The sequence below is a fragment of the Hirundo rustica genome, chromosome 1, assembly GCF_015227805.2.
Source record: "Hirundo rustica isolate bHirRus1 chromosome 1, bHirRus1.pri.v3, whole genome shotgun sequence".
Classification (NCBI taxonomy): Eukaryota; Metazoa; Chordata; class Aves; order Passeriformes; family Hirundinidae; genus Hirundo; species Hirundo rustica.
The window spans coordinates 112,788,616-112,813,358 of record NC_053450.1 but is presented as its reverse complement, the minus strand read 5'-3'; the positions used below and the strand labels follow the sequence as shown (position 1 = coordinate 112,813,358).

General features: G+C 38.5%; 1 protein-coding gene across 1 annotated transcript in view; it reads right to left on the bottom strand.

The window, feature by feature from the left end:
• Nucleotides 1–4,942: 4,942 nt before the first annotated feature.
• The window catches only part of MRPL3 (mitochondrial ribosomal protein L3), a 30,151-nt gene continuing 10,350 nt past the window's right edge, over nt 4,943–24,743 (bottom strand). The window contains exons 7-10 of the mRNA XM_040077300.2: nt 18,013–18,121; nt 16,188–16,265; nt 15,150–15,227; nt 4,943–7,762 (exon numbers count right to left, since the gene is read on the bottom strand). Coding sequence (XP_039933234.1) covers nt 7,613–7,762; nt 15,150–15,227; nt 16,188–16,265; nt 18,013–18,121 — 415 coding nt within the window. The 3' untranslated portion in view covers nt 4,943–7,612. The remainder of the gene's footprint in view (nt 7,763–15,149; nt 15,228–16,187; nt 16,266–18,012; nt 18,122–24,743) is intronic.

The following is a 24,743-nucleotide window of genomic DNA, read 5'->3' as shown; positions in this document are numbered from 1 at the left end:
ACCCAACAAGTCACTGGCAGTAGTTAAGTCTGCTCTTAAATGACTGGCAGCCACTGTCACAGAGAGGCAGAAGTTGATAGATTCCTTAGTGTAGATTGCCCTTGCATTTCAAAATGTGAGGTTTGTACATCCTGCTGGCCCCTTACAAAATATTCTTGGTACCAAGCGTGCACAGCAGCAAGCACGGCAAGCAGGGGATTACTTAAACCAGCTAAGGATGGGGCTTAAATTTAAATCCTGCCCTTAATCAAGGAATGAAAGCCTAGCTGTAGGCAACCAGCAGGCACTTTCCTCAGGAAATAATTCAGTGCCTGGATTCCTCTTCTGAAGATTATCTGCCTGAATTTCTCGTTTCAAGAGGTTTGCTTATCTTTTCAGCTGGGTTAAAGCAGGCTCACCAAGTGTGTGGAGCATTTTTATCTCCCCCATCTCCCTCCAACCTTGTTCTCCTGAGAGTTCATCTCTCTGATTTTGTCAGTTTGCCCTCCCAGATGATGCCCAAGTTGGATCCTTTCAATGCAGTCCTTAGCTACAAACACTTCCTAGGTTTGCTACCCACATTCATCCTGGTTTTGCAGCCTGTTCTCTTGTTCCCACCAACCTGCAGCCCGAAGTCATGTCTCTCCTGTCAGAACTGTCAGAACTGCTTCTCTGCAAATTCCCCAGTGCCTCCTTCCTCAGTTGCTCATCTCCATACCATGCCCCAATGCCTGCAGTGCTGTGCTGCTCACACTCCTTACACACATCTTCCTCCTCACTCCCTTGTTCCTCTCTCTCCACCAGTTTTTAAGTGTCGCCCCCGGTGCAGCACAGCTCTAACAATGTGCCCAGTCTTCAGCTGTCAGGTGTTTACTCTCTTCTCCTTCAAAGCCCTTTCAGAGCAGTCCCTGCTTCTCCAGGACCTCACAAACAATTGTCCTGAGTCAAGTTTCATTTAAAGTCCACAGCCTGTGGGATGAATCTTGTGATATACTGACATCTCAGACTTGTGCTCTCTTGAAGCCACTGCTTACTAAATTTAAACACACATAAATAACATTTGGAGTGGTAAGAAACTGATTTGAAAAATACTTTGTAAGTAAAGAACTGGGCACTAGTAATGCATTAGGTTTCTTACAAGTGAATGAACAGATGAGATACTTTCACATATTTGAAACAGCAATTATTTTCACCTGATGATTAATAACTATGAAATTGTTTGGTCAAAATCTCTCTGTGATTGAAAACATGCAATTACTTTTGATCATCCACAACAAAACTCATTAAGTGATTAATAGAAGATGACCAGTTAAAGCACTGGCTTTAGATGACACCACCTGGTATTTCCGATACAGTCTGCATTTCAGCCAAGAGCAAGCTTTGTGTTCACATCAAAGCACGTGTTTCGGGCATCAGTAAACATGGTAGATCTGACTGAGGGGATGCACAACAGGAGAACAGGCCGACACTTTTGTTATGTGTCTACACTGAAGTATCAGGACTCCATTTGGGGTTTTTTTTCAGGGTGCAGAGAGCAGACTGTTTCACCAACTGGAGCAGTTGCACTGAACTGTAAACAGGTGAAGCTTGAAAGGCTGTCACTGAGACTCCTGATCAGAAAAAACATACAGCCAACGCTGGAGGACAGGCACACACCCAGATCTTACACTGTGGTGCTTGGGTTATTCAGCTGCTAACTCAGAGCTGGTAATAGCTCACGGTTTCAAGAGCCACAGTGCAGGGCACTCAGCAAACTGTGCTTCCAAAAGCACTCCTTGGCTTTTCAGAGGCACGAGAAGACAAAGACTCCCTGAAACTCCTTCTGCAGAGTGTGTACGATGGCGGTGGGTGAGTGCCCTCAGCGCAGCCCATAAAGGTAGGATTCAGCAGCCACGCCATTAAAGGGTCCAACAGCTTCAAATAACAAGGCTTGAAACCTTCTGTCTCCAGTGCTTGCTGTGCCTGCAGGATGATAGCCTTTGGGCTCACAGCCACGGCTGTACGGATCCAAGATTGTGCGACAAAGAGACAAAGGACATTTCACGGCACCTCGCTCTGAGGGGGTGAAGTAGCAGGTTAGAAACCAACCGGCAATTTCACAGAAAGCAATTCATTTTCTCTTTAAGTGCCATACAGGGAATGCATTTCTCTCTCAACTTGTGATCAAGGGAAATGAAAAATGAGGGAAAAGGAAATGAATTGTTTCTTTTCTATTAAGCTAGTTCTCATGTTCAGCTCTAAAATAAAGGAAATATTCCAAAAAAGGGAAATTTCAAGGTAGCCTAAGAAGAACATGGTAACTCCAGAGGAAAATATCCTTTTGGAAAGAGGTGGTGAAATTTGAGAAAAAAAACAGTGGACAAAAATGTCTTTCTTGCTTGCTGCAGAGATAGGAGCCGTGATATTGAAATATGTACCAAGTAGTAAATCTCTCATTGCCCACTGCCAGATTTTCATGCATATTTTGTGTGGTGCTGGGCAGATGTATATTAAGCAGGACTGAGGCACCAAAACTGTAAGTTGTGCCGGAAGCTCACTATCACATGGAGCAGCAAAAGATTTCAGGCAGGATATGGTGGGAATTTGTGGAACATCACTTCAAGAGAGGCCACGTGCAGAAAAGACAGATTCAGCAATCTTGATCTTTCCTCTTGATCTTTTAGAAATAAAAAAGAAACTTTTATAAAATGACTCTTGCCTATGAATGATGAGTCATTCTGCTTTTCAACAGAGCATCAGGTTGCCAAGGGACCTTCTTCAAGGTTTTGAGTGCCTGAAAAAACCCACATTTTTAAAGGTTTTCTACTACTTAGAAAGGAAGTGAGGAAGGAGATGAAAACAGACAAAGGAAAACTTGACTTAGCTGACTGGAAGGCTGTCACCCAGGGAAATGTGACACAAATTATATATATCAAATTTACTGATATGAAGTTGGCTTAAGTAATTTTTTTTGTTAACATCCCCCCCCCACCCCCTTGCCATCCTGCCTCTTCCAAAACCCCAAATCTGGATTTGTGCATAATTTGACTTCAATATGTACATCTTATGCAGGCATTTGAGAAGCAGCAGGAAGCACCATAGCACAGAGGGCCTCATCTCCAGCATATACTCATTACATTATAGCAATTAATTCAAGCCATTTTCTGTCTTCTCACTAAAAACTGCAGTTTCTCAGAACCTCAGTTTCTCAGCTGACTTTCTCTTCTGGGCTCTCTTGCAGTGCTCCAAGTTACTGCCATGACAGTGAGTACTAATTTAACCCCCAAATGGAATTATTCCCAAACAGTGATTTTCAATTCATGGGCAGTGGGTGTCACTTGGATGAAAAAGCAAGACCCCATCTCAGGGCTTCAGAATTCCAACACCAAAGATTCCAGGCTCTATCAACCATGCATAAAGGTGGGACCCCATATGTAATACCTTAATGGAATGAGGGAGAACTAGGACATTATTATGGACATTGACACTGGAAATCTTTCTTGATGCCCACTCCAGTGGCACTTTTCCACTTACCATGCACACACTTCTGTGAAATGAGGAGAGAGATGCAAGGAAGGTGCACTGACAGAAGGGCAGGGGCCTGGAGCAGTGTGATAGTCCTCTACAGTTCACATCCCACATGTTTTTGGAGCACTTCATGAGGTGGAAGTCAGCAGGCTGTACTAATTTGGAGACTTACCAGTCCTGAGGTACCTCCTTCCTACCTGACACCACAACTCGGCTGTGCATACTCCTCAGGAAGAACTGCCATCTGTCTGTTTTTCTGCCACACTTCAGACACAGCAGAGCTGCACCCATTGAAATGAATTCTTTTTCTGGTGTGGTCACATTAAGGCTACGAGTAATTAACTTATATTCTCCCTCCAGAAACTGCATGCTGTCTCCAAAACCAACATCCAAGGCTGAGGTCAGCATTCCCACATGTTCTTACAGCTGTTAAGTGCCTTCAAGTGTTATATAAATAAATATTTTATATATATATATATATATATATATAACACTAAGCTATGCTACATGCTAAGGTGTGCAACAGAGCAGGGCAATTTGCTGCAGGTGAGATAGGTGAGATAGGTGAGATGCTCATTAAATGCAATTAATAAGCACTACCTGTGCACTGAAGGGCAAAGAAGCTAATTATTGGAAGAAACCATATAAAAATGATGTTTACAGTTATGAAACCAAGGCATTCCCATGCAAAATCTCAAGGAGTCGGGGGGGGGGGGGGAGGCAGTGACATAAATCAGAAGAAAGACCAAAGCCAAGCCACACCTACAGACACAGCAATCCTAAAATTAATGAACCCCACCACTGTCCTCACTGTGGTCACTGGGCCCCTCTATTAGCCAGATTTCATGAAGCAGCCTAGGATGGGACCAGCAACTTCCTTTGCGGAGTATTCACTGTGGCATTCAGGGGAGCCTGTGCTGGAGCTCACAAACACAGGGCTGGCACCAGGCTGCCAGCAGGAAGCTTCTGATTGGGGTTTGGGTCATGTACATCAGCCCCCCTACACTTCACATCCTCATCAGTTTTCTTTTCTTTCAATCACAGAGTCTTCAACGTTGGCAAAGGCCTCTAGGATCATCAAAGTCCTCCAGGACTTCCGTAATTCAGCAAGGAAACAGTAAGGAGGGTGGAATTTTACACATAAGCTCTTATCACCCCTCCAGTTTACTAGAATATTTGTTAAACACTAACAGAGCAAACCACATTTTTCCACATGAAGTGAAAATAGCCAACAAAAATGTTTATTGGTCTCATATAAAGACAGAGCAATGGTATTTGAAAGTATGTTATTTCAAGAGAAATAAACTCTCCTTGTTTATCATCAATGGCTGCAATTATGTTGTCAAGTGATACATGAGTGTTTTGATTTCCTCTTCCTGCTGTCTTTTTACCTTCAACTTACATTGTAAGCTTGACACTGTTTATTCACGTACTATTACAGAACCACTGAGAGGGGTTATTATTGAACAGTATTTATTTTTGAAAGCAGTCACGCCATGAAGCCACAGATACAGCTAAGGCTTAACCCTATATCCTCCTCCAGAGCAGCATGTTCCTGACGTTAAAAACACCCTGCTAACTCAAACAAACACAAACAGCACAAGCAGATGGTTAACGAGCTCTTGGACATGCAAACCCCAGATCAATACCTCGACCACAGCACAAGGGCACGGAATGAACTCCTAGACTGACTCCAGAAAAAGGCCACAGAGGTGATCAGATGCTGGAGCACCTCTCCTATGAAGACAGGCTGAGACACCTGTGGTTCTTCAGCCTGGAGAGAAGGATTGGGGGAGACCTTGCAGCAACCTTCACAAATTATGGCACTGGCAGCAGAGCTTGCCAGCAGTAACTTCCTTGGGCAGCATAACATCTCCCAACATTGGGTAGGATGTTGTCCTACAGCATTCAGACTTCTGGTAACATGTTCAGTTCCTTCTTCTTTAATAACTCAGGTAATATGGAATAAGAACTTATTTTTGTTGCTGTTGTTGCTTGCCTGAGCAATTGTTGCCTGATGGCTCTAAACTGTCTTTACTCAGACACAGCAACAAAACACAGATACATCTACTTGCAACAGAGCCCTTGGTCTGCCTTTTAACAAAAATTACCACATTCTTTTGCATGAGAAACTCTTGGCTCATCTGAGACACGAGGACTTGATATTTGCCTAATTTTGTCTTTTATGTGAAGCTTAAGAGCACATCTCGATTAGCCACAACCTTTGCCCACACTGAAGAATAAATATTCAACTCCAACACCTTTGATAATGTCTAAATATAGTTCATTAAACATCCTCAGCCTTTTCTAAGAACAAACTTGTAGGTGGGCTTAAAGCATTTGGTGCCATTACACTTATGAACAATTTTGCTCCTTGAAATATATTCAGCCTGGCTTTCTCCTACTCAAAGTCCCCTCTTTACTCAGAAGAGCAGAAAACAGAGATGGGAACAATAAGGAAAATTAAAACACCATAAGCCTTCCAATGCCTGATGAAGAATGGGTCTAATGGATGTTTATGTTCCAATCTGAGTTGCACTACTCTGAGCTCACATCAGCAGATCTTAGCCATCCCACTGCATTTGCTCTACAGAAAATACTTTGGGACATCAGTCTGTAGTTGAGCTATGAAAGCTCTTGTCTTTGATGTTCAAGCACTCCTGATAAAGATGGAAAAGGTTTCACCTGCACAACTCAGTACAAATGAGACCTGAATAAGCAGCACCTCCAAAAATCATACAGCTCATACCCAGCATACATTTCAGAATCTAAACTGCAGAGATTACTCTGACAGAATATTGGCTTCAACTGCAACTTTAAAACTGAGCAAATGTAAGGAAACATTAACTACAGCGTTACCTGAATGGCTGCAGTCATTCCCTGGAGCAACACAATCAGATCATTGGAATTTCACTTTTTTTGCCAGAAAAGGAAAAGTTCTCTTACCAAAGAAAAAGGAATTGAAGTACTTTGTTGATTTTCCCCACACTGAAATATTATCTGACAGAGCTCACCTTAATGCACTTCCATAAACTTCCTTCGAGCTCACAGCTTGTGAGGAAGCTGCAAAGATGAGGAGACAGCACTGCCAGGGTATTAGCGGTAACAGGGTATGCAAATTATTGAACTACTGCAGGGCTTGAGAATAAAGCGCTCAGACCCCACTGACAGTTATGAAGGTACTTCTGTATGTGAGAGGATTTACAGAATCCCAAAGATCAATCTTATAAATGGTTAATCATGCAAAATTAATGTGGAAGGGGCATGATCCCAGTTACTATTAAAAGGTGGGGTAGAAGAGAAAAATGAGCACTGCCATAAAGACAAATCCCTCATATTTGGCCTCTTTTCTTTGAAACAGCCTAAGAATCCAATACAAAGACCATGGTAGATGCAGAGACTTCTCCAGAGAGCATTCAAGGGACCCTCTGTGAAGTTCAGAACAAGCTGTCAGCAGAGGTGACAAACAGGTGGCCCCTGCAGTCCTAGAGCTGCTTTGTTACTTAATGTTTCCCACCCGAACACGCCCTCACCCTACTCATGGTCACCACCACCCTCCTCTAGAAAATCTGCTTGGTATCTGCTGCATTAAACACAAAGGCAAATGGAGAGAAAGAGCTCTGGATAAAAGGAAGCAAAACAAACTCATTCTGCAAAACAATGCTCATTCATTTTCTTGTTTTATTTTGGATTACTACTCATGGATCTTGCCCACCTCAGATGCCAAGGCAGATTTGGAACCTTTTTCTGATTGATCAGAGTTGCCCAGCATACTTTACATAAAAAAGAAATATAATTTGTTCACATTGAGAAAATGAACTGGAACCATCTTCAAAGAAAAACGTTTTTCAGGATTGTGTAGGTTTTCACAGCCTGAGGCAGTGGACAACAGGTCACTGAAGACATACAGTTTGGTATGCTTTACAACCTGTCCCTCAGACCCATCTGTTGCTTTAAGTACAGGTTTGAGACTGACAGTGAGAAATCTGATTACCTGACCAAAATGACCAGAACACCTGAAGTGTTTAAGTCAGTTGGCCAGACTACAATTCATGGGTTTACTTTTATACAGCATTGCAATGTACACGAAAATAACAAAACTGTGTTTTCAAAGATGCGAGGAACATTATGTGAACGTGACAGATGGATCTGTGAACTGGAAAATCTCCTCATCAAAAAGGTCTTCTGGCAGCTCTTCATCTCCATCAGCAAAAAATGTAGGGAATGGAGGATTTTTATTGCAGTCCTTGTAAGTAGGCAATTTGCTATCTCTGACCTGAAAAGCAGGAAGGGGTAGAGTACAGTTAATAAATCTTACAGAAGATTTTCAGACAGTGATACACTAGAATTTAAAGAACTCAGCTTGCATGCATAAGAAAAACCCAACATTCACATTGCACTTGTTTAAAGAATTCCAGGTATAATCATCAGTTACTTTAACATCAACCCTAGCTATTGAATTCAACATTTTGCACCCATCCTTAAAGAGAATTAAAAAATCAGCAAAACTAAACAAAAAAAAAAATTCCAAGAGAATTTGTCTTTACAGTGAATCAAAACCCACTCATATGAATTCATTGCTCAATGTTTTAAAACGTTATTAAAATAGAAGTATAGCCTGTTTCAACAGTGCTTACTCCCCACAGCATGTTCCTACATGACATTCCAAGCTGTATTATGCTGCGTAATTACCTCTTCAACAAACAAGACACGCGTTTGTATGCGCGATGCAAACTAATTATAGCAACTAATTTTGCAAAGATATGTGAGTGTGTTGTACTGAATCCCTCTGGCTATTGCAGAGCTGTTCAGTGACTGCAGAGTTAAACATCTAAAATTTTTCACTCAGGAATCGGTACCTTAGTTTGCTGAACATGAGCCTCTAAAACAGTTCATTTGCAAGAACCATGGTGCCACAGAGAAATTCCTTTACTGACCTCTCTGCATGTGGAAAGATTTAAAATCTAGCCTCTGAAACTCCAATCCTGGAAGAAAATTAGTAGCTAGAATTATCAGCAAAAAGCAGTTTGTCTGTGGTAGCAGATAGAAGGCTGGTATCTCTGAACAAAAAAAAGAGCTACAAATTCTTAAATTTGATTTAAAATTAAATTATTCTTTTCTATATTGTTACATATGATCTTCCTCCTGAGCTGTAATAATCCCTTTCAGGCACTATACTCAAGTGGATTAAAAAAAGTGCAAATAGATTAGACAAAATTTTAGTAGAGGGAAGATAAGCTCTTCCTCTCAGTTTTTGGTGGGCTTTTAAAGAACAGGATGCTTGTTCTTATTCGGTTGGACAAAGACCTCACATAGGACAATTCTGATTTATGCCAAAAATTAAATTTAAAAAATTATGCTCACTGAATGCTCTGTTCTGACAGCACTGTATTTACCAAATTCATATCTACTATTACTTGAATCTTTCCCAAAGTCCATGAGAATTCCTGCAGATGGCATGTACAATAAATTTGACATTCCAATATTTTTTTAAGGGCAGGCTTGATAAACAAAAGAGAACCTTTTGCTAAGAATGAGGGGATGAGGGGCTCAACATGTTGCACTGGTTAGAATGGCTAAGTAGCTTTTCAAGTAGATCCTTCCTCTTCTACAGAAGTGTTCTCTTGTGAACTGCCAGACCTGTACTTTCCAATTTACACTGCATATCTGGATGGAATGAACTAGGCTAAGGTCCAAGTCCACAGACCTCTGCTGCAACAGCTCCAGGAACAGTGAGTTCAGAAGAAACTAGTTCAGAGAGCTTCAGCAATGCCACCTGAAGGATAGCATCTTCAGAGGTGTCATCCTTCCCTTTCAATACACTGTGGCTGTCTCTTTTACTATATGAAACCACATTTTAACCGCTTCACTGGTTATCTATTATTTCCCTTGCTAATTTCTCCTTTAATCTCTAATCCTATTACACAACAAAAGCTTTCTCTGTCAACAGCAACCCCCCCAATGATCCCTACATGAGTTAGTATTAGAAAGATTACAATAAATTATTTTATTTATGATAACCTACTCATTTAATGTATATCTTATTTAAATGTTTTTCATGTCTAGTTTTTTGTTATTTTTGATTATTTTCATAATGAAATAGTATGTGCTGTTACATATAGGCTGTGTCACTGCAGGCAGCTCTGGACACCCAGAAAATGAAAGGAATTGAAATGTTTGTTTTCCTCCTATTTTCTTTTTCTCCATTTCTTCTTAAAACAATTTCTTATGACAAGATTTAGCAGTAAGACATCTGCTGCTAACTGAAGGCAAATTCAACAGTCTAATCTTAGTCCAGCATTAGTTTATCTAAATAAATTTAAGATTATTGCCCAGACTTAAAAGTTGTATGAATTACATATAAATGCCAAAGGGCATTTTGGACATAGTATCTCCAATGTGATGTGGAGAATTCTTGAAATAGTTTTAAGATTCTCATGAAAGATCTCCAAGAGACCATTGCTGCTCTCAGAGGAGTACAACACTGTTTCATTTTGCCCTTTCTGAACTCCTCAGAAGTTTGACAGATCCCAGAAGCACAGGCCACATCTGATGTTAAAATAGTTTTCTTCTGATAGCTTCTTCTTTTTTTTTTTGATTGGTATAATTGATGCAGTATCTCTTTTGACTGGTGAAACTCCTGGTCTTTTCCATCTTCTTCTACACTCATAGCTTTCAAATGCAATTTAAAGCAAAAAAGTGCTATCTTAGAGCATCACTAGCAAACTAAATAAAACTCTTTCTCCTTGAAATTTAAAAAAGTTAGACATTATTAGTCTATTACTGGGTATTATCATTATAATTACTGTTTAAAGGAAGAACTCAACTTCATTTTACACCTGAAAGTATCGATTAGCAACTAAAACATGGTATGATTTATCTGTCTTCTCAAGAGAATTATTTAATTACTCCCTTTACATTTATGAAATGGCCAGCATACCAAAGGTTTCCTGTACCTCTTATCTCAGATTCCTGAACAATAATTTCACAGTGGTATAAAGGGGTTCACCGGTGTGCAGCAGCAGCAGCAGCATGTGTCTGTATGAGCATGTACACAGAAAAGAAGTGCAGGTGACTCAGCACAGCTCTTCCTGCTCTCCTACTAACCTTCTAAGAACATCCCTAATAAAGGAGGAAGTTTTCATGCTGTGTTACTAAAATTCAGTGAATTTGGCTCTCCTCCACGGAAGGAATCAAGCTCATAGTCCAAACTGTTACTGCAATCCATAAAAGCATTTGCTACATACCTCATATAATAAATGCTTGACTTATTCAACTGCTGTGTTAATAGCACTATATATTACAGCAGACTATACCACAGATAGATGGTATATACAGATGATGGTATAACCACTACAGTGTATTCTCTGACAGGTCATTTTATTAAGAAAAATACTAGAGAAAGCTGAAATTGGAACTGGTTGGTTTTTTGCCACTAAATCTTTAGGACAGTCATAAAGGGTTTTGCAGACAATTAATAAACTGCACTTATGTATGTCCCCTCTACTGACAGCACAATGGGTAGTAAAAACAAACACAAATCTGTCTCAGAAATCTATCACCACAAAAAGCTTAATGTGGTCTTAAATAAGCGTTAAAAACCGATGCTTAAGTCACAACTCACATCTGTAGAGTAGCAGGGCCTCAGGCTGTGCTAGCAACCACAGCAAACAATGGAAGCTATTTGCTAAACATAAAAATGTGTTTAGAGAAAATTATTAGAAATAAGCTCCCCAGGCGTCACACATGACCTAACTCAGCTTCTCTGCTATTTTTGAAGCTAGACATAAAAATTGAGCCCAAGAATTATATCTGTTTCTGACCAGCCTTATTCTGACTTAAAAAATAACCCAACCACACAAAACCCCCTGCAAATCTCCACACAACTCTATGAATGAGGCCCAAGGCACAGGACAGAAAACATGAAAGAACTGAAGGCGTCAAACTATTCCTGCATATCCTCAACTTGAGCAGAGTGCACCTAACCCAGGTATCACCAGCTAGAAACACAGCACAGTAACACTGGGAAGTCCGGAAATTAGGAATCTCAAGACTTGAGTTACTAGCTCAAGTGAAACATCATACTAAAGCAACTTGTATACTTCAGTTTAACTGAGGTCTAGCATACAAACAGGACAGTTCAGTATCTGACTTGCTAAGCAACTCCTATGGACTACAAGATTTGCCAGAATTTTTGCCTTCACTACAAGTGATATACTCAAAATTATCAACACTGAATATCCTAAGAAAATCAAGTGCCTTAAAATTAGGGCAGATATAAAACACTATCAAAGACAAAGTATAACACTGTGAATTACAATATAGTATATTACCCTCCACTATAAGGCACCTGCTTAAAAAGGGATTTAAGTTTTGTGCATCTCTCTTGAATGACAAAAGAGAGAACTTTTTGGTAATACACTTGGGAGAGCAATCCAGAGCCATGACCTTTAGAAAGAGAAAGCTGTTACAGATGGCAGCTACAGGCTCTGCAATCCAAGGAGGTAGCCCAGAAAGAAACAGGTGTTTTCTGAGGCAGGATATCTTGATAGGCCCAACACACAAATTTTACAAATGCTTACTCTGCAATGTTACTCTGGTAACAGAAGAACTCTGTGCATGCCAGCACGTTGCTAAAGTTTCTTAATTTTATCAGACCTTGCAACTGAGAAAAAAATCCATGCTAAAGTAAGCTTTTTTCATTAGTTTTTCAGTTGGCTAGAAACATTACTGATGTCAGTTATTTACCTGCATACTTCAGTGTGCAATATCAAATGAAAGCTGATTCTAATTAAAACCAGAAATCCATCAATCCTAGTATTCTGCAATTTTATTCTGCTGAAAACAAAACTTGAAAAATTTAAGTGCTTCATCTCTGTCTGAATACAGTGCTGATGCACAAAGTTTCCAAAAATACAACGTACAAAATAAATATATGCTCTAAAGGTGCACTATGGTTTTAATGGTTACCAAGCAACATAGAGTGGGTACTGAACACAAATGTCTTCCCCTTGGAGGCACACAAAGAGGAAAAGTGTTATGCAATATTTCATTCGAGCTCAAAGACACACGGATGCAAATTCCCTAGACATTATTCCTACTAAATTAAAGGCAGGTATTTAGTGGAATGAACAGTAATTACAACAGCAAATATCCCATAATTCCTCTCCCCAACTACAGATCCAAACAAATGTACAGCAATATATTGGAAGTCGATGTCTATAAGCAAACAAGAAAACATGCTGGAAGAAAGGTGTAAGGCAAGCTAATAACACCACAGATGAGTGCAGCAAGATTAATGGAGAAAAAACCCCAGAAATTAGAAAACCAAATAGTGTTACTTTGCCTGATTTTATAATTAAAGCCTTTTCTACTCTTTGCAGATACATTTGAAAAAATAAGGGAAAAAATGAATGTAATGTACTTCATATGGCTCACGCAAGGAAAAAGCCACAGAATGGATCCACCAGCTCAAGGAACTGGAATGTAATGCTGCTTATAACATACTGCCCTCAATCTCCAAGTAAGACTGGAAGCAATTTTTGGGAACCTATTTCTTAATAGCAATAATACCTACTGCTGTGTCTTTATCTCAAGCAGTGTTATCTACTATTAAATGTCATGGAAGTTTGAGTGCAGAGCACTTTGGTCAAGGTCTTTCACATACTCTATTATCTTAAGCAAGGAGCTCTAAAGGAAGCAAAGCCTCCTTCTTCCCATGGCTGTTCTTCTCCAAGCAGAGTGCTCAGTGTCTGATCAGCAAGGGAAGAATGATTTGTTTCAACGAGATCTTCATGGTGTACGTAAGAACTTGCAGTATTAACACACACAGTTTTGTTTTTAAAAACAATTTATATTACAGGTGTGTAATAAACATTTGTTTTCTTAACTCACTTAAAATCAGAAATAGAAATTAGTTTATTCAGTCTAGTTAGAATGAAAGTTTTAATCTGGTAAAAACAGGTACTGTATTCAATGTCTGTGGCCTCATAAGATGTTGCATCCTTAGAGATAAAATATGTGAGATGTCTACCTGCATTTGCCACCAGGTGTGGATTTTAACAGCATGACTAGGAAAACAACACATGATCTTTTCCAACAATTAACTCCTGCTTAAGAGAACTATTAAGATCAAAGAATACAGTCTGGGCATCGAACATTCTCAATTTTTCAGCTACATTATGCTGCTTGTATGCATACATTATAATTTGAAACTAACATCCTAAAGTAAATTCCCACTTAATTAAATTTCAGACTGACATAGAGCAACCAGCTTCATGCTTCAGGATTAGAAAAGAAATACTTCAAACACAGTTAAGAAAAGGTTATTCAGTCCAATATAGAGATGAAAAGCCAGCTGAACTACACTCTTAATACTATGTAATTGATGTCATGCCCAGTAATTTTGCAGAAGTTGTCCTGAAAACTACTTTTCCTGGACATCTCTTAACCAGTTTTCACTATATTGGAAGAGAAATGTGTAATGTATTCTGCAGGCTTAGGCTGGAAATGAAAATAAAAACAGTTTAGAGTTACTTTGCCCGGGAAAAAAAGGCCTTATTTGTAGTGAGAGAAACATCATTTTTCTATGGGTAAAATACCTATTTAAAAGCAAGGCTGCTTGTACGTAAGGCCCAGTAGCAGGAGAGTTCTGCTCCACAACTAAGAGAAAAGAACTGGATATCCACAGTAAAACAGAAGAAGATAATAAACCATTTGAAAACATCTGAATTTGATGAACTGTTCAACTTTCCATGTCCTGAACTATTTAAATCCCTGCAATACTTCCAAGGATTTAAAACTGTCAGATACACAGGTACTTGCATACCAAACTCTTTATAGTCCTTCACAGCAGACATTTGATACCCTGCACTCTATTCAGTCAGAATGGAAACAATTTCCTCCAATAAGTGGTGGTTGCAGGTGTGTAGAATATACCTAATTAGAAAGAAAAATCTACTTTGAAAACTACCCCTAAAGAGTCCTTTTCTTTCTTTGATGTGAATTATTTACATCATAAAGAGCGCTTATTAGACTCTTCATTGTTTCAAGACTGTCTATGGAAAACTGAAACAATCTCCATGAAATTTGAAATTAATCCTGAAGACTGCCACAGAAAATACCACTGGCACAATTATACTGATTCCAAAGGGATCTCAGATCTTCATTGTGAACTCCAGCTGTCTCTTCCTGTCCCTCAACTGCTCCTTGGAAAGGTAACTGCTACTGGGTACGAGAATGCTTTAAATAACCTCTAAAGCAGGACTTGCTGTGTATCTCTGTTCATGAACACAACACTTAAATAACATTCTGGAAATCTCACCACCAAGTTATGGGCTCATGTGAGCATTCAAAGGGGATGGACACAGCCCGCAGACATTTACCACAGGGTTCAGCCACTGTGCTGGTGGATAAAAGGTACATGGGTGCCAATCTAAAAAGGAGCCATTTAGAGCACCCTACTGAGGGTACCCACTCAGGGTGCCCTCTGCCCCGGCTGACCACGCTTTTTCACAGATCTGATTCCACTGCCCTTTGATTCAACAGTACAAGATTTGTCAGGAGGAATTAAAATTGCATCCTACCAGTGTTTCTCCATTTGTAAATTGATTTGTAGAGAGCTTAGGAGTCACCAATACCAGTACTGAAACTAGCAAACATACCTTCACCAGACAATTGGTGTGACCTGGAACAGACCCATTTACATAAATAATGTCATGTTTTGTATTGATCCTCCACACCTAGGAGACAGAAACAAAATATCAGACATTGAGACCTGTTTAGAGACTATTTCCAGTTTTACAAACAGTAGTCTAGCAAAGCCCAAACCGAGTAAGAATGTTCTGCACAGGCCTTAAAAATTGCCACAAAATTCCCTCACATGCCACTCTGGGTGCAAAGCTCCCTAATGCAAGAGGCAGAAACAGTTTTAAAGGGCTGGTGACCAGGCTGTATTTGGTAAAGCAGCTCTTTGTTCAGTAAAACACTAATCAAAACTCCTAGGTCTCTTTTCCCTCTAACTGCAACATGTCGAAAAACATGAAATACATCACAGGTGACAAAGTAAAATAAATGTTCTCATGAAAATGTTCCTGTGACCATGTTAATTTCTTAACTCAATCAGGTGCTCAACTGAGTACACACATTTTCTGCTACAAAAAATTAGTTGTAGCAAACTGAGAACAGCAGCAGCACTTTTTAGCAAACTACAGGTCAATATGCTTTTTGTGCAAACTGCAGAGACAGAGTTGCTTTAATAGCTCAGGAGCTGCTGTAGCTACTCACAGATCAGAATCAGGAAAGAACCTTTTTTGCACATGAAAGTGAAAGGCCATGATCAAGTTAGAGCTTCAAACAACACAGATTTGGATTGGGTATGAACAACGGAATAGGCATGGAGACATTAACTAAAGCCACCAAAAGCATGGTTGTTTTCCTTCTTCAAAGGCAGAAGTCAAGGGATGTGAAAAACACACTGGATGTGGAAGTATCACCCAAAATCCCAGTTCCCATGGTACCACAAACACAAAGGATGCTCAGATAAATTATTTGTAAATCACAAGAGAATAGTAGAACACATTTGCTCTCTGGTCTTTCTAGCTTGCGTACTTCAAGATGCTGTGCTGCTGTCTGGATTCTGGCAGAGATGACAGACAGGACACCACTGCTAGGCAATGCCACCACCTTATACACACACTCACCTTTAATCCCAAAGATGTCCGGTAGATGTTACCCATTTTACCAGGCATTTTCTTTCCAAGATAAACTTTGGCAGCTTTCTAGATAAAAACAAGGCCAAAACCACCACGTTAACGACAAAAGGTATACTAACAAACACAAGAGGTGCACCAGAGAAAATATACTAATATTTCCAAAGCTGAAAATATATAACATCAAAAAAAAAAAAGTAATCCTGATAAGCATTTTAAAAACCTCCTGCCAGAGGTTAGGATTTACTCTACATGTGTTCTGAAATACTTGACCACAATCACAAAGTTTATATATATATATACACCCACACCCACACCCACACCCACACACAGAGTAGCTTCTCTCCTCCCCTAATCAAAAAGATTTTACACTGATGTCAATCAGATCTTTTTTAACATGTGAATTCTTGAGAATGAAATTTTTAATTCCACTCCCCAGTATTCTTTAGTTTCTGTACCCCATTTTTGATTGGCTGGGCATAAGATGGACAACAAAGATGGGGAAAAAGGCAAGAGTAAGCGCAATAATTTTCAACTCTACACTGTTATCAAGGGATTTGCATCCTGCACCTCTCTGTTACTTATTACTAATGTTTCTTGGGGTTCTTCTTAATTCCTGTGAAAATCATGATTTCAGGAAATCAGTTGCAATGCAGTTCTAGGGAGAGGATTCTCTACTGAACAAACTTGGATTCCAAAAATGTCCAATATGGCCAACCATAAATGGGGATATTCTATCAAGGCATTGTTTTTTCCCTTGCATCCTTTCATCTTCTTTCCTTCCCTTCCCATCATACTTATTTCCAGTATCATTTTTCATTCCATATACTTTGTGAAATTACATGCAACATTACTGCTTAGGAAATTCTAATTTAAAGAAAAGTAAAGAGGGGTTATTTTGTAATGGTGAAAACCATCTGCTAAAATCATGTTTAGTGTTCAAATATTTACATTCTTCAGTGAAAACAAGTGCCAGCTGTTGAATTCTTTTTCCAGCTGAAACTGAGGACTATAAATCAGTAAAACATGCTTTTACACTCTCAGTTACTCAAACTCCATTGACTGTTGCTTTTTTGCTTTTACTATTCTCTTGAGCATTATTAATCCTTTTTTATATTTTAATTTCTTTAAGAAATTTACAGACACTTCATGTTCAGTACTATGACTCAGTTGATCTTAATTAGTTTGCAAAAAATTCCTCTTAGTTCAGTCTAAATATTGTACAGCCTTTATAAGACAAAGTCTAAAATTAACCTGCTAAAGAGCTTTTATACTAGTATTATTTATAGTTTGAAATGTAAAAGTATGACTCTACTCTGCTTAGAAATGCAGAGCAGCTTACACACTTCTGGGAATAATTCCCAACTAAATTATGGGGATCAGTTCATTAAGCAGCTACACATGCCAGGCAAGGTGATAAAAAGAACCAGGGTTCCAAAGAACAGTACAATATCTGCAGGATAAAACAGCAGGCAAATCCTTTCCAATCTATAAATGTTGTGATAAAAGCTTCTTAGAACTCTCTTTGAAGTATTAAGACTATTTTACAATAGTCTCACTATATTACAAAATATGCCAATTACAGCTCATTTACCAGCAACACAGAATATTCATAACATAGTGCATTTACCAGCAATACAGAATATTCACAAATCAAGGCATTGCTCCTTATACAGGTTTCTGAACTTCCTTGGCTGCTGGGATTCCCTGCTAGCACAGAGTAAATGTGGCAGCTAGCTATTGTACATTTGTTCAGTTTTAGTAAGCTGCTCTAAAAACACTGAAGAATGTTTTAATGGGAAATGAGAATCCTCACATTGGTAGATATTGCTCCAGGTCGTCTGTGAGTTTTTGTCTGGCCATGGCTGGCAGGCTGACCTTTAAATCCCCACCTCTTCACGACACCTTGAAATCCTTTACCAATTCTGAAAACGAAAGTAATTAAGAAACAAACCTGGGTTAGTCAGACATAAGGTTTCTAGCAATAACCAACAATTTCAGTCAGGCTCATGACTTTTTTCTACCTTTAACAACGCAAGCTTAGGGAAGAATATACTTCAATAAAATCTGTATTTTATACCATAAATATGTTTTAGCACAGTGCTTAAAGACTGTTTTACAGAATAAGAAGCGCTAGAAGAGAGTCAAATATTCAAGAAGACTAACATAAAATGCTCCTTGCTGTGATTGTCCTCAATAAAAGTTACCATAATGAATCTGTCACCAAGTGACCACCAGAACAAACAAACAAACACCCAGTCAAAACCCTAAATAATCCATATACCACAACTTAATGTCAGGCCTAAGCATTGAGAGAGGAAGGAGATAGCTACTTAGAAGGAACATTTCTTTTCCATACTACAACTCATCTCTTGAGAGCAGCTCTGTGTATTGTGACATGGAATTCCCTCGATCGTATTCATCCAACAAGTAAGTTCTAAAACACAGTACCAAACAAAATATATTTTCAGAATCCATGTCCTTCATCTTTGAGCCACATGACAGCATTACTGCTTTGGAATTCTCTATTTACTGCAGGGACAGACTCAATAGGAAAAATCACCTTATCACTGCACAAAGGAAAAGCGGGATAAAGAGTGGGTTAAACAGCATTTAGACACAGTCTGTGTCTAAAAGGAGAAGTCTAACCACAGTGTTTATGGCTGCACTGATTATTAAATTTAACCTGAAACTGGCTCAGTTGGTCAGAGCATGGTGCTAATGCCAAGGTTGTGGGTTCCGTCCCTGTAAGGGCCTTTCACTTAAGGAGTTGGACCCCGTGATCCTTGTGGGTCCCTTCCAACTTACAGTGTTCTGTGATTCTACAACTTCACAAGAGAATCTTTTTTTTTCTCTGATTTACAGAAATCCTTTCTCTCCAAATGCATTGGAGAGAAATAAAAAATACATAAAAATATATATGCACTTTGCATCTAAAATAAAACTGGGTATGAGCATGCAAAGAGCACACCCTATGCAGGAACTTCACTTGGCTGACTCCCTGCTCGCCACTGCCATGAAAAACCGAGAACACCCAGAAAACACCAACATTAAATTCTCCTCTAATGCTGTCTTGGTTGCCTTCAACACATCAAACCACAGTCAAAAGCAGCCCTAAAGACTCTCTAAAGCTACAGAACTGTAAAGGAGCACAAGCTCTGCAACCATGTTGTCTGTCTCCCGGTCTTCCCATTCCCTGCTCAGAACCCACGGATCAATCCCAGTGAAATCTGGCAAAGAAATGTTTGAATAAAAAAGTTATGGTTAGAAGCTCCTGACTATTTTTTGCTCCTTACCGACAGCTAAGGAAAAGCTAAAACTTAATTGAAGTGGTGGTATCTTCTTTTGACCTGCCAGCTGGCCAGTCATGCAAGTGGCTGCCACCAGCAAGACAAGTCCTTCCAGGCCAGCAGACAGTGGAGGGACATGAGGATATGAAGGGGGTCTCTTCCATGAGAGGAAGCTGAATGAAAGGACCTGGGTACCTGGGATCAGGAACACAAAACAGGAATCCAAAGGATGCAAGGCTTTGTAACACCACTTTCTGACAGAATGAGCTTATTTTAAAAGCTTGCAGTAGTAAATAGCAATATTTATAAAAAAAGGTTAGAAAAATACACTTTAAGAGAGGCTCAAAACTTGTGTTTTTGTTTTCATATTGCTAGGGAGCAGTAACTATGAAATACATACAGAAACAAAGCTATAGGAAAACTCGTATCTGTACTGACAAAAAGCTATTTTTTTCTTTTAAACTACCTATCACTGGCCATGTTTTCCAAGCAGAGTATTTCTGGCATCTCTAGCTGGAAGATGGACTTAGCAAAGTCTCCAAAACCAACTGCAAGTGGGTTGCAGCTGCGCAGCCAACGGAGTGAGCAGATAAATTCTCTCTTTAAATGATGGGCATGATAAATTCTTTAGCTGCAAAAATGCTCTTGCAATTCAGAGAAAACCACACAACCACAGAAAGCTACCATTTCAAAAGTAAACACTGCTGTCAAACTTAGCCAAGAAGAAAAAATCTCTGATGTCATGAAACCACTTCAACATTTCATTCAGCTTGCTCATTTTTTAACATGAACAATTCAGAATACTGCCAACTGTGCTTTAAAATTTTTAAAACATAAATACTTAATACATGCAAGAGATTTATCTTTTTTAAAAAGTTTACTACATCTAATATTATAAGATATCTTAAAAAAAAAGTGATTCTATCACAAGATAAGAGCTGCTAGTGTTTAATGATTCATGCAATAGGGAATGCTCGGTTGCTTTTTGGTCCCTCCAATTACACATGTATTTTCTGTGAACGAAGACTCAGATTTTACAGTACCAAAGCCTTAGGAAATTTATAGAAAGTGTGATCAGACTAAACAAAGAGCACTCTGGTAAACCTGAAAGTTCTCTTGCACCTGTTGATCTGGGATATGAAAACAAATCTTCCACCTCTGAAATATTCTCCCTAAAGTCAAGGAAAGATATTGCAACACTGAAATTAAGAGTATTTTATAATGCACAATGCTTTACTATCTATCAAGGCTTTTTCATCATATTAGTTCAATAATGTTTCTGATTAGTTTCATTTTTGATTTGTAAAAATCACTCACATTACCTACAAGGACACTTTACCTTATGACTTTCTGAGATTAATTTCCTATTCAATATGATTAAAATAATTAAATAAGAAGCAGCTATACTTTTTTTCATTTTGGAGTTTTTTACTTTAACAAAGAATAAACTATGTGTAATATTTTTTAAACACATGCCAAGAAGACAAATCATTTCACAGAGCATATTTCTTATTTGACTCATGCTCTGTCTGAAATAAAGCTGGAACCACAATAAGAACAGAATAAAATTATCTAGACTGAATGTAAAGTTCAAAATAAAGTAAGCAACTTATTAACGTCTGATTTATAATAAATTAGAACTGGTCAACAGTTAGTATATACCAATATAGCCAATATACCTCAAGCATTCTAAAGAACAGTGTTTTTCCAGCCTAAGCTGATTTAAGATCTGTTTTCAGACAAGTGGTGGATTGGATTTCTCAACTCCATGCAAAAAAATACAAGGAGTACATTTTCCATGATCCACAATTTATCTGTATTTCCAATGCAAATATTTTACATTCTTCCATCTGTATGAAAAACAACATGCTTTTGAAACTATTATTTATCTTATATAAACAAGGAAGAGAACTTAAGATGCATGCTGTTCAAGACATATTATAGAAAATCAGAAAATGGTTAAACTGCCCCCTTTGCCCTTCTTAGAAATTACTAGGTGTGAATAAATTCATAAGTATCTCAAATAAAAGAAAAACAACTACTGAAACTCAACCTAAGCCAGTGGAGTTTTTCAAAAAGCATTAAGATCAGTCAAAGCAGGATGTTAATCCAGTACTACATATTAATTTAACAGAATAAATAACTAGAATCCACTCAGAAAGAATCGAGTTTGCTACAGTATCTGAAATATGATAACCAAGAACCTACACTGAAGTAGAACGTTTGACATTCTACTTATCCTGTTGTGACATCATGCTAAGACATCTTCTACCTGTTGTCTTGGTTTGAATCAAGGACTATGTATTTTTAGTGTTCTAAGAGTAACATTAGACACCGTACCTGAACACAAAACCCCACATAGATGAGATTTATATACCTAGCTTTGAAATGCAGAATGTCGCTGTTCTTCAACAGATGCAATTTAGTGACTTAGTTTAGTTGGCTTCACTGAGTGAGGCAACACGTGATTCCCAGAAAGTAATCACAGGGAGCAATGATGATATGAAAAACTAAGACATTCAAGAGTTAAATAGAAGGAAAACAATCTTTCTGTAGAGTTAAAAATAGAGTTTAATTACAGTTGCCCTGGTCTCACCTGCAGGAAAGCAGGTCAACCACCTAATTTTGTACAAACCCTCATTTTCTAGGTTTGATACAAGTTAAATGAGAGTACCTAATTAGCAAATTTTCATTTAAAAAGGTACTGGAATAAAGCACTCTAATTAAGCAACAATTTATTTTGCTAGTAACTCTTCAAATGTAGTTAATTTAAAAGAGCACTATTTCCATGCTGCAGGGGAGAAGTATTCCAGCTACTTACTCAAATAACTTTGGGCAAATGGAGAGTTCAGATTCAGGCTCAGATTACACTGTTAATCGAGCAAAATTTAAGTAAACCATGAACACTCCAGACTTGCCACTTAACTCTAGCCCATTTCCAACAAAACTACTGTTGGCTTTTTCTGATGGATGACCACATTTCTGATGTTCCTTACCACCCTCACAGTAAAGAATTTCCTCCTAGCATCTAATCTAAACCTACTCTCAGTCTGAAGCCATTTGTCCTGTTACCAGATGCTCTTGTCAATAGTCTTTCTCCATCTTACAGGCTCCCTTCTGGTACTGGAAGGCTGAAGCCTTCTCTTCTCCAGGCTGAACAACCCCAATTCCCTTAGTCTTTCCCCATAGAGGAGGTACTCCATCCCTAGAGGGGACCACAGAGTTGGATACAGTACTCAAGCTGGGGTCACAAGGCTGCAGGCTGTGAGAGAAGTGTTCCTGGATGGTGTCATGCATTTTAGCTCCAAGCTTAGCAGGGCTAAACTTATGGATTGAGCTTTTAAATGGCTGAAAGTAAGTACTAAGCAAAGTATTTCAGAAGACACATTGCCTAGTCTCAGTGCTCTAAAAGCCACTCATACCATGTTGAACGATTATGGGATTTCAAATAAAAATGAAGTGCATACATAAATCTTTAACTGAACCCACTCATTCCTGTGAAAGTTTTTTTCTTTACAGAGGTATAAATGAATCAAAATATTTCAAAACACTCTGAAAAGAACATTTGTACGGAATATTAAAAGAAGACAGCCATATAACCCCCCCCTTACATTTTGGTAACCAAATGAAGAGGCTAACACAAGACTTCTGAAATGAAATTCGAAGTCTGCTTGCTTATAAGGAGAATATTTTTCATTCACATTTTGGCAGAAGGATACAAAAGGATATCTTGCTCATCTGAACAATTCAAAGTTGGTAAAAGATTGAAATATCCTTTTTATTCCACTATATTATCTTCTCAGTGAGGTGACATTAGTTTTCTTTCTTTCCTTTTTAAAGGACTTATTACAATTAATCATGCAATTGTCAACAGCACTGCTATTTTCATCCACATGATTTCTAACATTATACACTCTGGTGTTTCCTCCAATTAAAGTAAAATTACTCTCAAACTCAAAAATATAAAGTACATGTTCATGTAAATATATATCTAAAAACTTTACAGCATGTTTTTAGGAATTACTGTTTTTCAAGTCCATAATGGTTTGAATCAGGAAGACCCAGGCCCTCCCTCCAAATCCTTCCCCAGGCTGGATGGGATTTTGCTGGATGAAATTGCATGGAAGAAAGTAAAAGAATAGAATAAAAACTGAAATGTAGTAACATAACCTCATTTTTGCCCAAGAGCTAAGGAAACATGATAAATGAAGCATTCCAAAGAAGTAGCAATCAGAATGTGAGCAAGCCACGGAAAAAGGTTAAAAATTTTTGCTATAGAAAGACTGGAGTGATTAGAGATTCACACTGACAGAAAGCCCATTTCACCTTTCTCTTTAGTTAAAGAATGTTTCCTTCACCTTTACAGAAGGATTACAAGAAATAAATATGCTACCAAATCAGCAGTACAAACACACAGCTAATTTCTGAAATAGGATCATACAAATATCTGGAGAAAACATATTAGAAATAGTGAATTACAATCTAGGATGGATTCACTGGACAGGACCAAGAACCCAGTCTATTTTTAGCTTAGTCGTATTTTCAAATACTAAAAGCAAGATAAAAATCAATACCCTGTGGCTGTTCATCAACATCTTCTACACTGCTAAAAAATCCCTTTCCTAGTTCTTGGGAAAACTCCTAGAAAAACAAACCTTTTCTGCATTAACAAAGACTGACACTTAATCTCCATTAAATGACTGTATTCCTAATGATCATGTGCTTTGTTTTGCAAACAAGCTATAGCATCTTACAGGATGCTCACTGAATGCACTTTAGAAGCAGAATGAATAATATAGCAGATCTAAGTATTGCATAAGAAAGTCTGATAAAGAAAAAATACTAACTCCAGTCAATTCCTTAAACCGTTTTTCTCAATAGAGTGCTCTCGCAAATGTAGTGTGGTGTAGATCTCTCAGAATTGCAAACTCAGCTCTGTTGATACGGCTGGTTTCCCCATATATACAAAATCCTGTGAACAGTATTGGGCATTTACAGCTGTTACACCTTACATGTGAGACAACTGCAGCTGGGTACAATCTCCATTGCAGGGAAAACAAAACATGTCATGGCAAATATTATCTTGGTATCATGACACTGAAATATGCAGACAGGAGTTCTCTTGGCCAGGGGAAATCACAGATGTACAAGAGCCAGGACCAGTCTTTGCCACAAGATGCCAGTTTTTCTTTTGAACACCCTCTATTGCATGAGCTCTAATTTGTCATTTGCAGCGGTCTGAGAGGAAATTATTCCT